We start from the raw sequence: 14,740 nt of genomic DNA on the forward strand, positions 1-14,740 counted from the left end.
ATGCGCCATTTGAAAGCTCACTACCACAAAAGTGGGACTTCGAGGGCAGAAAAATCCCATCAACGACAAAGCCAGAGAAGGCCACACCTACCTCAAGCTGCACGTAGTACTTTGCCTTGAGTTCAAAATAAGGCCTGTGGAAGACACAAAGGAGAACCGTAAGAGTAACAGAATAAGATGGCCACAGTAGACAGCACAGGGCGGATAAGAGGCATTAGCTATGGCTGGCAGGCCACCCGCCCGGGATTTAGCAAACCCTGACAAGGCCATCAGATGAAGAGAACGCACCCAGCTCTGGAGCCAGGGAGATACATGAGCCAGTCACTGCTGCTGGACTCACCCGGGGCTGAGCTGACAGAAGGCCCGCCTCAAGATCTGCGGAACCCACACATGGGAACGCTTATCCTGAGCCTTTGTACCCTGGCTCGCTTTCCTCTCTAGGAGGCTGTTCAGGGCCACACAGGGTGTGCCCAGCAGCTGAGGCAGCCCAGATGTCCTCTCCTAAGGAGGACGTCGGCTCCCCCGAGAATGAAGGCTAGATGGGGCGGGGGAGGGGACTGCCTCAACACATTCCCTTCTCTGCTGAGGTCACTCGGGGAAGAGAAAAGTGTCATCCCTCCCTCACCGAAATGAGGGGGTCTCAGACCGGTCCTCTTGAATTCTGTCCAGGACCGGAGGTATCAGATGGTCACAGACCTGGCCAGGTCATGGGCAAGAGAGAGGACAAATGCCAACATTCTACTAGTCCTCCGGCTCTGGGTCAAAAGACCCTGGCTATTTTTAGGAACTTGGGTGTCTGAGCATTAAGAGTAGACCAGCGCTTTTTTCTCCAGCTGTTCACCCGCTACAAAGCTCTTTTGCTTAGAGACCCAGCAACTGTGAATGAAGCAGGGAGCATGTCCCCAAGATGATTACTATTTAAAAATATATAGAAGGCAAAACTAAAAGGCAACTGACGGAATGGGAGAAGATATTTGCAAATGACATATCAGATAAAGGGTTAGTATCCGAAATCTATAAAGAACGCGTCAAACTCAACAACCTCCCCCACCCCCCAAAAAAAAAAATCCAGTGAAGAAATGGGCTAAAGACATGAATAGACACTTCTCCAAAGAAGACATCCAGATGGCCAACCGACACATGAGAAAATGCTCCACATCACTCATCATCAGGGAAATATAAATCAAAACAACAATGAGATACCACCTCACACCTGTCAGAATGGCTAACCTTAACCACTCAGGCCACAACAGATGTTGGAGAGGATGCGGAGAAAGAGGATCTATCTCCTTTGCATTGTTGCTGGGAATGCAAGCTGGTGCAGCTACTCAGGAAAACAGTACGGAGGTTCCTCAAAAAACTAAAAATAGAACTACCCTATGACCCAGCAATTGCACTAGTAGGCATTTATCCACGGGATACAGGAATGCTGTTTCAAAGGGGCACATGCACCCCATGTTTATAGCAGCCCATCGACAATAGCCAAACTATGGAAAGAGCCCAGATGTCCATTGATGGATGAATGGATAAAGAAGATGTGGTATATATATACAATGGAGTATCACTCGGCCATCAAAAAGAATGAGGGGCGCCTGGGTGGCTCAGTCGGTTAAACGTCCGACTTCGGCTCAGGTCACGATCTCATGGTCCGTGAGTTCGAGCCCCACGTCGGGCTCTGGGCTGATGGCTCAGAGCCTGGAGCCTGCTTCCGATTCTGTGTCTCCCTCTCTCTCTGCCCCTCCCCCGTTCATGCTCTGTCTCTCTCTGTCTCTGTCTCAAAAATAAATAAAACGTTAAAAAAAAAAAAAAAAAAGAATGAAATCTTGCCATTTGCAACTACGTGGATGGAACTAGGGGGTATTATGCTAAGTGAAATAAGTCAGAGAAAGACAAATATCATATGACTTCACTCATATGAGGACTTTAAGAGACAAAACAGATGAACATAAGGGAAGGAAAGCAAAAATAATATAAAAACAGGGAGGGGGACAAAAGCATAAGAGACTCTTAAATATGGAGAACAGAGGGTTATTGGAGGGAATGGGTGCGGGGGATGGGCTAAATGGGTAAAGGACATTAAGGAATCTTCTCCTGAAATCATTGTTGCACTCTATGCTAACTTGGATATAAATTAAAAAAATAAAAGTTAAAAATAATAAAAATTAAAAATAAAAATACATAGGAGGAATAGTGAAAAAAGTTTGCAAAAACCCCCATCAAAACGAGTCTCGGGTCATCTCATCAGCTCTTGGTCCACACAGCTCCTCCCCAGTACGCTGACAGGTAAAATGAAGGACAGGGCTCGTCCACACTGGCTGCCCCAGAGCCAAGGGCACAATCAGGGTTTCCCAAAGGCCAGCCCCAAGCCCCAGCCAATGAACCACGCAATAGTTTGCTTCTGAAATTGCTTTTTCTTTGTCTCCTGGGTCGGTCGTGCCTGGAGCAGCACTTCCTGCCTCTGGGGGTTATACAGAACTTGGGGGGCAGACACAGCCCGGGGCGGGAGGCTCTGATGAGGCGGGTCCCTGAGAACACGAAAGGAGAAGAAGCTGCACGAGGAGGACAATCACACACAGCGCTGGGGACCCACGTGGCCAGACTCACTTGGACTTGTTGATGGCTCTCTTGAGTTTCTTCTCCAGCTGCCGCATGCGGCCCATGGCCGCGTTGTACCTGGCCGCGGTCTCCTTGTGCACCAGCTCGCTCCGCGTCTTGGTCTGCTCCGCCTCCATGACCTTCAAACAACAGCAGATGTCAGCTGACCAGACTGTCCCCTGTTGGAGTATTACTTACATCATTCTTAAAAAATATTCCTCGAGGGATTTAGTGGACTAAGATTAAACTAAATTCCAAACAGGAGAGGATCACATTTCTCATCGATCTGTTCCGGCAAAGTCCTATCAGGTGAGATTAAACAGCCAAAACTGGCTGTGGCAATGACTGAGAAAGAAAACAAGGAGAAAGAAAAATCAGAGAAAACTGAAACATTCTGTGAGTCAACCGATGTCCACTTTCTCCTGCTCCTCCCTCCTGGCACTAAGTAGCCACCATGGACTCCTGGGTTCCTGCCTCGGGACAGGGGCTGACGGGCTCGCAAATGGGCCAACAGCACCGGCAGAGACGTCAAGGGACGGTCACGCCTAGCACAACCAGGCATGACCGCATCAGAATAGCAAGGCAATCGCAATCTCAGCTTGTTGGCCCTTTCCCAAATATCCTGCATTAGCCAATGGACACACCAGAACCCAGGATCCAGAGGAGTCAAACGTTACATTTAAACAAATTAGTACCAAGTCATTCATATCAAGAGTTTGAGGTTCACAGACATTCGTGACCAGGAGGAGACCAGTCAGCATCCTGGCAGGAAATTCTGGAGGAAACATTGTGTTGAGCCTGTTGATAAAAATGAGTTTTAAAACCAACAATCAGGAGCCGTCGATGGCCAAAAACAAGGAGGCTGAAAGCGCATTCCCTAACACACAGAAATGTTAGTTCTTACCGAAAGAAAAGCATCAGAAGGAGGCCTGCCTTGAGGAGAGAGGATGAAGGAAATGAAAGGCAGCTGAGGCCACAGGCCCAGCTCACCAGTTCTATCCCATCTTCCTGTTAGAGCTCACACACGTGTCATAAAGTCAACCGGTTGGCTGGGTGGCTCAGTCAGTAAAGCTACCGACTTTGGCTCAGGTCATGATCTCATGGTTCGTGGGTTTGAGCCCCACATCGGGCTCTGTGCTGACAGCTCAGAGCCTGGAGCCTGCTTCGGATTCTGTGTCTCCTTCTCTTTCTGCCCCTCTCCCACTCATGCTCGCTCGCGCTCACTCTCTCTCAAAAATAAATCCTTAAAAAATTTTTCACTTAAAAAATTAAAACTAATTAAAGCCAACTGGAGGCAGGGGCGAGGTCAGGCTACAGGCCCATACTTATTTTTACTTGAAGAGCATCAGAGTGGAGCCCAGAGGGCCCTCAGGTCATGGGTCCACTCCCTCGGACCCCAGCAGGACAATTTTAGGGAGGCACCACCATGCCTTTAACTTGAGGCTGCTGACGCCCTACTATCCCCTCCAGTCAATAGCCAGGCAGCCCTGAGAGCGTTTGTTTATGCACTTACTCATAAGAAGGATTTTAGGGGCGCCTGCGTGGCTCAGCTAAGTGTCCGATTCTTGATTTTGGCTCAGGTCATGACCTCACAGCCCATGAGTTCGAGCCCCGCATCCAGCTTTGTGCTGACAGTGTGGAGCCTACTTGGAATTCTCTCTGTCCTCCCCGCCCCTCTCTCTCTGCCCTCACCCTGCTCGTGCTCACTCACTCTGTCTCTCTCAAATGAATAAACTTAAAAAAAAAAAAAAAAAAAAAAAAAAAAGATTGTTTAAAGTGTCAGAAAAAATTATGAAAGACTCAAATGAGCATAAAAAAAACTGGGTGTCCTGTCTAGTGTATCCTTCCAGGTTATCCTGGGTTTTATGGTCTCGGAGGTATTTTACAACCCTGTACACGTTGTAGAAACTAATAGTAATACAAATGATTCTTCTCCCTAGAAATGAAGATGAATTATGTCCCAGTAGAGATGGATCTGATTATTGATTGCCCGTAAATATTGACCAGTTTTGTATGTTTGTAAATTCATTTCAACATTCCTGATGTGTGTGTGTGCATGTGTGTGTGTGTGTGTGTGTGTGTGTGTGTGTAATTCTCCTTTGAAATAACTGTAACATCTCATTAGTGTCCTCCTTAATGAGGGAGTTAAAATTTTGAACACTTTATATTTACCAGTTATGCTTTTCTTTTTTAAAAATATACATACCTTAGCAAAAGGCTTCAATGCTTGAGATACTTTTAAACAACAGAATTAAAACCATGTCAAAGCAGGGAAGTATGAGGAACTGAGCTAAGCGGGCAGGAGGGGACATGCTCCCTAAAATGACTTCTCAACCAAGCCCAAGGGGCTAAGAAACCCCTTTTCCTTGGCTTCAAACACCAAAGATTTCACAATTTTGAAACGAAGTGCACAAAAACTTGGCCACTTAGGGAAACCGCAGTAACTCTTCAGCCTTGTCTTAAATGGTAAGTGCTAAGGATTTACCGGTGTAACCTTCACCGCAAACCCCAAGTTTATCAGGCAGATGAAGACTTGTACTGGTGGAGAACTGTCCCATTACAACAGGAGGCGATACAGCGTTCCCTTCAAGGACCGGGCAAAAGCATTTTAAATAGACCGATTCACAATAGCTGTGATTTGTGGCTACAGAACAAGAAGGGTCCCCACCAGAAGCAGGATCCACACCAGCTGCACACAGGCCCTCGTCTATCTCAGCCCCTGGTCTGCAAAAAGAAGCCAAGTCTGTCTGAAATTAAACACTCAGAAAGCTCCGAGGACTTGGAGCCAGTGAAGACTGAGGAAGAGACGTGTCACGGTCCCCCGCTTCACCCCTACCAGGCCATGTCTGCCGTATCCCATCCCGATCTGCACTCCCACAGAAAAACCACCCCCAGCTCCTGGAGGAGACCCCCAACCCCCCGAACTCCTCCTTCCACCTCCAGGGAGAAAGACACCATGCATGTTGCCTTGGCTGCATGGTAACCAAGGAGCACCCCCATCTGAAGCCCAGCATCAGGCACGAGAGGTCTGCAATGGCAGGGAAAGAGAGGGCAGGGCAGCATGGGAACAGGGGCTCCGCTAGGAAGGCTGAAGCCACAGGAAACAGGGTGAGCCACGAAATAAAGCAACAACTAAGTCCCTTGGCACCCCAGGGCAGTCACGGGCCGGGCCGAGCAACCCAATGGGCAGGTGCAACTCAGAACTGGGGTGCACACCGCCATCACCCTGGGCCTCCTGGGGCCACCCCTGCCCTCCTCCAAGCCTGGGATCGATAGCTATTGGGTCCTGACTCTAACCTCTGCACAGAGCTGCCCCCACGTCTGCGCCGTGCTCTTGCGTTTTTGCCACCTTCCCACTCAATTTGGAGCCACACACGGCGCTCATGCACCTGCCGTGCGCACGGGGCACGCTGCAGACCAAACCTCGGGCTGACAGCCCAGCAGGGATAGATCTGCCCGGCAGCAGCGGCCTCCGTTCAAGGCAGCAGGGGGTCTGGGCTGTCAGGACGGCCACGGCAGCTCGGAGGTGGCACTCGAGAGAGGTCTTCAGGGCGGGCAGCTGGGGTCAAGGCTATGAAGGGAGGAAGCAGGGCTGGCTGAAACGGGGTCAGCACGGACAGCCCTCCCCTGCCTCGCACACGTCCCCCAAGCCCCATCTGCCACCCCCACTGGGATGTGCGTGAGGACTCAACAAAGGAAGACAGGCAGTGCTGGGCTTCCCACCTCCTCTCCTGGAGCTGGAAGGCTCTGGAAGAAAGGAACTGTTCAACAGGAACAGTCTTGGACTCCCTCAGGGTAGTTGAGAACTCTCTCCCCAGAGAGGACCCAGTCCTGGAGGTGACCCTCTGGCTGTGTCCACTTCTGGGTGTGTCCATCTCAGGGTCTGTCCCAAATGCTCAAGAACCGACCGTCCACCGGGGCCCAACGGCAAGGCTTGGGGCCTGGTGGCCCCGAGTGGCTAGAACCAGCACCGAAGGGTCCGCTCCAGGATAGGCATGGGCAGGCAAGTGGGCAGGGGGCCCTGGGGAGAGCATGCAGGCCAGCAGCCGCCTGTGCTCAGGATCTGGGGAAAGACACAGGTCTCTGCCCCTCCTCCTAGGTCAGCAGGACAGAGAGAAGCATGGGGTCCGAGAGTGCCTGACTGGCCCCCTCCTGAAAGCCCAGGGCAGGCAGGCAGCTGGGTCCGAACGGTCTAAGGGACCCTGCTCACAGCTGCTCAAACAGCTGCGGCCATCCTGCCCGGATCCCGAGCAGGTGTGCCACACACCGAGCTGGTGTGCCAGCTGCACTGGGCCCAGCCTCCCCCTGACCCCACGCCTGCAGAACCACCCGCACCGGCCAGAAGACCTCTACCTGGCCTGGCTCCTCGTGGCCTCGCGTTCCCCCTTTCTCAACTCCTCTTCAAGCCCCAAAGCGTTCCACCCTCGCTCCACCACCCCTGACGTCCCAGAGCCAAGATCAGGGTCCTCCCAGGGAGGGCGGTTGCGGGTTCTCAGAACCTCGGTCAGCTCCTCGGGCTGTTTTCTGATTCTGCTGCCTCCCTGGGCAAGGGGGCCCACGGAGATGGCTTCTCACCACCATGCGGGAGGCAGCCCAGGGCAGCTGGCCTCACCGGCTTCGCGTGTGCCACCCCAGGCCTTGGATCCCCGCTGCCAGGCAGTCTCCACGCACCCAGACCTGGGGCGAGATGCTGGCCCTGTGCCCTTTCCTCCCCGGAGGCCACCTGCTGCCTGCTCACCCACAGTTAATGCCTCCCCATTTCCAAGTCACAGCCCCTTGCCCGATCTGCTCTCTTTCAATAGCTATCAATCGGAAAAGCCAATTCTGGGGTACCTGGGTGGCTCAGTCAGTTGAGCGTCCGACTTCGGCTCAGGTCATGATCTCACAGTTTGCGGGTTTGAGCCCCGCGTCGGGCACTGTGCTGACAGCTCGGAGCCTGGAGCCTGGAGCCTGCTTTGGATTCCGTGTCTCCTTCTTTCTCTGCCCCTGCCCCACTCACACTCTCTCTCAAAAATAAACATTAAAAAAAATTTTTTTTTTTTTTTTTAAAGAAAAGCCAATTCCTCTCCCCTCAGATGCTGGGCCTCCTCTCCCATTTGATGAAAAGCTATCCCCTTGCCAAAAAGGCTGTTTCAAGGCCAAAATGGCCGAGGCTGTAGGGGCCTCTGCTGCCCAAGGCCCCAAGTGGTGAGCAGCAGGGACCCTAGGCCGTGTGTCCTCTGGAAAGCCACTTACATACAGGTATGGCCTGCTCAGCCACGCCGCCTCACCCACTGTGGCTTTTAAGGCCCTTCTTGACCCCAACACCGAGTGGAGAACTGTCCCTTTGTCCCTGTCTGGCATTACATGTGGCCTAACAGAGAAACCGGGACTCCTGGCGTTGCTCAGGGTCTCCTAGAATGGCTTCAGCCATGGCTTTAGGTGTAACTGCCCCATGTCACCATAAGAAGTCTGAAGGGAGCAAAGGGGACACACTGATGGGCTTGGGCAAGGAACAAGGGCACTCACTCCAGCATTTCTCCAATTGCCTGGGGTGAGGGAATTACGCAGCCCAAACCACTGCCACTTTCTCAAGACGGCGGACCTTTCTGAGCTCTCTGACTAGACCATTAAGTGGCACTGCCCTCGGAAGAAGAGGGTGAGATAAAGCTAGCTCCTTCTGAAGGAATGGGCTTCCTGGAGCATCCGGAAGTCAGACAAGGCAGGAAACAGTCTGCACTCGTCACTGTCTTCACCACCCAACATGCAGCAGGTTGGGTGTGCCAGCCCCATGAGGTCTGGGCTAAATCCAGACAGAGACCCACAGCCAGGCAGAAAGTGAGGGTCTGCACCCCACCCCCATCAAATTCCGCATGCCCCGTTCCAGGTTAAGGTTCTCAGCAACGCAGGGCCTTGGTTGGGGAAGGCTCTGCCACCAGAGCCTTGTCTCTTGCTGGTTTCAGTTTCGAACTTTGCTTCTCTCTCAGTGGTTCAAACCTGTGCAACCGTGAAGGAACCTGGGAAAACAGAATGGCGGCTCCAGGGGGGAAATCCCGGCCTGTGACCCGGAGCACCTGCTAATCTGCAGTAGTCATCCCCACCGCCTAGAAACCTCCAGTGGCCTCAGGGAGGGCACACATCAGATGACCCTTCCCAGGCCCTTAGGAGCCCGTGTGACCTCACTACCTTCTTAGCCCCACAAGTTATGCACTGCCCAACCCCAAGAAGCATCATTCTCAAAGACGATGGCATAAACGGTGCTCCCAAGAGTTGTGCAACGTAGAGGTCCTGGGGACACCTCTCCTTGACCAGCCGCTCACCATCCATGCTAGGGCCCTGGGACTTACAAAATGTATGCTTCTGTTGTTGTTGTTTTAAGCATACACTTGATTTGTTCCTTTCTAAAGAACAGATTAAATAGCTTCTGAAACGATTTATTAAGGCTGATTGTGAGCTCCAGTTGGGGGGGGAGGGAGGGCAAAAAGGAAACGGCTCTTTTGCTAATTTCTTAGAAGAAGCTACCCCCCCCTTTTTTTTCTTTAAGTGTTTATGTTTTGAGAGAGAGAGAGAGAGAAAGAACAAGATGGGGAGGGGCAGGGAGAGGGGGACAGAGGATCCAAAGTGGACTCCATGCTGACAGCAGAAGCCCGACACGGGGCCGGAACTCACAAACCGGAAGATCATGACCTGAGCCGAAGTCAAACGCTTAACTGACTGAGCCACCAACCCCCCCCCCCCCACCGGCTCCCTTCTTTTTGTTTTGGTCCTTTCCACATCTGTCAGCCTGTGGCTTGTAAACTTCCAAGATTTCCAACTTCTACTTGGGTTTTTGACGGGCTGACCCAGAAAAGCTAGCTCGGCCTGTGTTTGGCTCTCTGGGCATCATGTCCACGAGGGGGCAGGAGGCCCAAAGCCACACAAAGCCAGGCCCGTATCTCAGGCTTCAGAGGGAGGCGGTACAGTCGACGCTGATTTGACTGGAAGTCATTTATTTGCGTGTCAGGCTTTCTATTTAGGGAAGCACAAGGCCATCTTTAATTATCAGATCCCCTGGGACTTGAACTGTGGCAGGTGACATTGAAAAAGGAGAGGCTGTGGCACCAACTCCTGACTTTCCTAGCCCCACAGGTGGCAAGGCCAGGGGGAGTTGCGGCTACCCTCCCCCACTGCCTCCTCTCCAACACCCCTCTGTCTAAGGCCTTAGCTGCAGCCGCCAAAGCCACATGTCAGCTCACCCACCCATCCTGCGGCAAGCCAAGTCAGCCTGGGGGGGCGGGGGGTATCGAGAACACTCGGTGCGACTCCTAGAAAACCCAGTGGAGTTAGGTGAAGGTATCAAGTCCTGCTGAACCGAGCAGCTGTCTCGATTCTGAGCAGTGTGGTCAGAGCGCAGGTCATGTGAGCTGGTAAAGACCCGAACAATAATGGCTACAAAACCTAGGAGTCAAATTGGGGTCAAGATCATACACGGCCCACTTCCTGCTCCCGTGCTGCCTCCTCGAATCCCAGCCGAGCCCAAAGGCCAAGCCGGAGTGGCCACTGGATTCTGGTTTCATCTACCATGGCCCCCACCCTCCCGCCAACGTTATAGACACGTGCAGGCACGCGCGCATACACACACACACACACACACACACACACACACACACACACAGTCCAGGCCCCACGTGGTTTGGGGCCGTTAATCAAGGTTTTCCACCTTGGATTCTAAATTCAACCATTCTCCTGGAACTTAGTGGGAACAGACCCCGGAAAACAACTTGGTTCCTCTGGGAAGGCCAATCCACAGTCAAGACCTTCAGAGAGAGGATCCGAACCAGACAAACTCAAGTGACCAGGGAAGGAACAGCTGTACCCATTACTGGGAGACTCACTCCAAGTATGCCTTAGTACCAGGCCAGCAGAGACCCCAGGGAGAGACAGCCTGTGACTTTCAGAGAGTGTTTTTAGGCACCAAGCCTCTGCTGGGAGAAGCAGGGCACAAAGAGCTCGTCAGAACCAGTCTGGGTCGCGGGGCGCCTGGGTGGCTCAGTCGGTTAAGTGTCCGACTTCAGCTCAGGTCACGATCTTGTGGTCCGTGAGTTCGAGCCCCACGTCGGGCTCTGGGCTGATGGCTCAGAGCCTGGAGCCTACTTCGGGTTCTGTGTCTCCCTCTCTCTCTGCCCCTCCCCCGTTCATGCTCTCTCTCTGTCTCAAAAATAAATAAACGTTAAAATAAATAAATAAATAAAAGAACCAGTCTGGATTGCATGGACGAGCAGTGTGAAGGATGCTCCCACCCCCCACCCACAAAGGGGAGGCACTGACGCAGATGCCCCCCCCCACACCCACCTGCAGACACAGACACATGCGCACGAAACACGCCCCCCCCCCCCCCCCCCGGCACACATGGCTGTGACTCATACCCTCTGAGTGGCATGATTCAGCATCTCCTGCCAGGCTGAGTCGAACTGCCGCTTGTCATCCTCCAGCAGCCGCTGTTCAGCCAGGGAGATGGTTTCCTTGGCGGCTCGGAGCACCTCTGTGGCCCTCTGGAAGTCCTGCGTGGCTTTCTGAGCTTCTAGCTGGGCCTGTGCAAGAAAGAACCCTCATGAGGCCTCAGGAAACGGCAGGGGCTCCCTCTGGCCTGTCACACCCTCCAAAAGATGAGCTTCCTGAGGGTCTGGGGCTGCCCTGTCCATCTCTGCCTTCCCACGTGGGGACAAGCCGGGCACCTGCAGGGCCTCGCAAATGCTGGATAAGGGGACAGGCAGCACATAGAGGAGCAGACGATTTCCAGAGTCCAGGAACCAAGAGATCAGATACGGATGCCGGGTCAGTCAGCTGGAGACGGCAAACCAGCCCCTCACGAGCCAGGTGAGGCCGGCTGTGGCCTTTCATACAGCAGCTCTCATTTGCTAAGGATGCCCCACGGCAGACACAGCAGTTCCCAGCACCATCCCTGCCCAGATCCGTGGCTCCCTGCCAACAGGTCAGAGCCAGAGGGGCCCAGGGGATTGCAGTCCAACGGCCTCCTTCATTCTACAGGTGGTAACTGTGGCTCTGAGAGACCCGGCCAAGCCACCCGACACGGGCGAGCAGCAGAGCTGTGACCCCAGTTACTCAAAGTCCCACTAAGTGCTGTCACTCTGCCAGACAGGCTCTCGCCCAATTCGCACTCACCAACAGCGACGGGCAGAGGGAAGGACGGACACAAATCGTAGCGGGCTGTATGTTAGAGCACCACCAGCCGCACGTGCCTGTTGAGCACCTCAAAGGTCCTTAATCCACGCTGAGTGCAAAGCACCCCAGACTTTATTTTAAAGGTATTTTTCTGTACTATTTTTTTTTTTAAGTTTATTTGAGAGAGAGAGAGAGAGAGAGAGAGAGAGAGAGAGAGAGAGAGAGCGCGCAGGGGAGGGGCAGAAAGAGAGGGAGAGAGGACCCCAAGCAGGCTCTGCACTGTCAGCACAGAGCCTGACACAGAGCTTGAACCCACGAACCGTGAGATCATGACCTGAGCTGAGACCAACCAAGAGTCAGACGCTTAACCAACTGAGCCACCCAGGCGCCCCTAAAGCACCCCAAATTTTAAAGACTTAGTACCAAAAAAGAATTGTTAACCATCTCCGTATTCAGAATGACTACATGATGAAATGATGGTATTTCGGATATCGTTGGTTGAATAGACTGTCTTAATTAATTTTACCTGTGTCTTTCGACTTTTTTTTTTTTTTTTTTTTTTTTAATGAAACTACCGGATAATTTAAAATTACATTGTTGGCTCACTTTCTATTTCTTTTGGACAGTAAACACTTCTCCCCCAAGAGTGGCCCATGAGATTGCATCAGGAACCAGCAACAAAACCCTCCGGCCACCACTCTGAATTTCCCAGCAGAGCACAAGCACACGCTGGCCCGTTGCAGCCGCCTACCCACCACCTATGGTTAACCAGATCAGTTCCACAAACCCCGGGGACATCCACGGGGTAGTCCCTGGGGCTCAGGAGCAAGAGGAACAACCATCCCCATCCATCCCCAGAGTGAGTCTCACATGACTTAGAGGAAGTCTTCGGGAACCACAGGGCGAAGACGGTTAAGGGGAACAAGACAGACCCTGGAACACAGCAGCCCCCGAGGCACGGAACAGCTCTGTGACCCTGTGGGTGCCGCTCTCCACCCTTCAGCAAACGGTGGAGGTGGACTCGTGCTGTGCACCACACCCAGCCTGACCTTCCAGGATGACAATCTGGTCGGGGAATAGAAACAGGCACGGAGCGGACATCCAGAAACCGTCTTCAAGAGCTGCGCACGAAGACTGCTACTGGAGGGAGGGAGATACAGACAGTACCGGGGTGTGAAGAGGAAACTGGTTCCGGGAGAGGGAATCCAGGGCTCCTTCCGAAAAGAGAATGAGCAGGAACGGAGGACTGGAGGACAAGATGACCTGAAAAATTTAGCCTTGGTGGGGGGGCCAGGAGGAAGGAGCCTCAAGAGACACGGTATCTGCAGGAGACCTTGACAAAGATGAGGATCAAAATTTCAAAATGGAAGGGCACACGTATCTCGAGGAGCCCTGGGTGACGTATGGGATTGCTGAATCACAATATCGTACTCCTGAAACTAATATAGCCCTGTATGTTAACTCCGCTAGAATTAAAATTAAAATACGTACGTTGCTATCAAAAACGACACAGGAGCACCTGGGTGGCTCAGTCGGTTGAGCGTCTGACTCTTGATTTCACTCAGATCATGATCTCCGGGGTCGGTGGGGTAGAGCCCCGTGTTGGGCTACATGGGCTTCTCTCTCTCCGTCTCTCTCTGCCCCTCCCCTCCACCACTCACATGCGCTCTCTCAAAATACGTAAGCAAACTTAAAAAAAAAAAAAAAAGTTTCAAAAAACATGAAGAGCATGGGCCTGAGCGAACGCCCGGCTAATGCTTCAACCAGTAGCCCAGGGGCCTGCCTGCTGTGACCACTGCGTGGCCCCAGGCCACACGGCCACACAGGCGTGCCTCAGCCACACATGGGGACAAGGGGCCTGCGTCCTACAGAACTGACCAACTGAGCACGCGTGGATGCTCTCGGCACATGACACGTCACTCCAGACCCCAGGCCTCTAGGCCAGTCCATGGAAGTCCCATGAGAGGACAGCCCCGGTGGCTCTCCCACCCCCTTCTGCCTAGGTGCACTGAGGGACAAGCGGGGAGGCACTGGGACCTGGCACTTCAAAGCTACCCCCAACCTGCCCCACAGACCACCTATGTGCTTTGAACCACACCAAGAGACCATCAATCCCACAGGATTCTAACAGTTCCCTAGGTGGGATTTGTACTTGTGTTTGTTTTTTCCAAGGAAATGTTAGTATTTCTCTTTTTTAATTTTTTTTAAAATGTTTATTTATTTTTGAGACAGAGAGAGACAGAGCATGAACGGGGGAGGGTCAGAGAGAGAGGGAGACACAGAATCCGAAACAGGCTCCCGGCTCTGAGCTGTCAGCAAGGAGCCCAACGCGGGGCTCGAACTCACGGACCGCGAGATCATGACCTGAGCCAAAGTCGACGCTTAACCGACTGAGCCACCCAGGCGTCCCGGAAATGTTAGTATTTCAATTCAGCACCATTTAAGGGTAAATTCTCTTCCCCGCCACCCCCCCCCCACCCCCGGTCTCCCCATTTGAATTATGAAGCTTTTCTTTCTTCCAGCAAACAAAAGAGCGAGCTGAAATGTGGCTGCTGTATCACAGACCCGCACCCTTTACGCCTGCTATCTTGCATCTGATGAGTTCGAAATAAGGGAACCGGATCTCTACAAGGAAGGAAAAAAGGAGGCCCGTCTGAAGGGGCCTTTAGAAGAACATGCTTTCTGTCAAGTCTGTGAGTTTCTGAATTTTCCTCAAGGCTCTTTCTCCCACGTGGTGGTATCGGAAATGTGCTGGCCTTGTCATATCAAAGATCTAGTCAGAGGCTTCAGTCAACACTTGACCCACAGAAACCGAATGGCATCTCTCCATCTCTTCCCTACCTACTCATTTATTCAAGTAAATGGTGGGCGGCTCTTCAGGACCACAGTCTGTTCTCTCCATCTTCCCTGGTGAGAGAGCCTTTGTGTCTTACGGCGAGGCAATGTGCCAGCTAAAGACCTTACTTCCCAGCTGTCAAGTTAGCTAGGACTCCTGTTACTAACT

The 14,740-nt window shown here is 52.6% G+C and overlaps 1 protein-coding gene across 3 annotated transcripts in view; it reads right to left on the reverse strand.

The window, feature by feature from the left end:
* The window catches only part of SH3BP5 (SH3 domain binding protein 5), a 77,907-nt gene that overhangs the window by 5,828 nt on the left and 57,339 nt on the right, over nt 1-14,740 (reverse strand). For all 3 annotated transcript variants that reach the window (XM_042903775.1, XM_042903774.1, XM_042903773.1), the window contains exons 4-6: nt 10,980-11,144; nt 2,605-2,735; nt 92-134 (exon numbers count right to left, since the gene is read on the reverse strand). In XM_042903775.1, coding sequence (XP_042759709.1) covers nt 92-134; nt 2,605-2,735; nt 10,980-11,003 — 198 coding nt within the window. In that variant the 5' untranslated portion in view covers nt 11,004-11,144. The remainder of the gene's footprint in view (nt 1-91; nt 135-2,604; nt 2,736-10,979; nt 11,145-14,740) is intronic.

Source organism: Panthera leo, chromosome C2, assembly GCF_018350215.1.
Source record: "Panthera leo isolate Ple1 chromosome C2, P.leo_Ple1_pat1.1, whole genome shotgun sequence".
Taxonomy (NCBI): Eukaryota; Metazoa; Chordata; class Mammalia; order Carnivora; family Felidae; genus Panthera; species Panthera leo.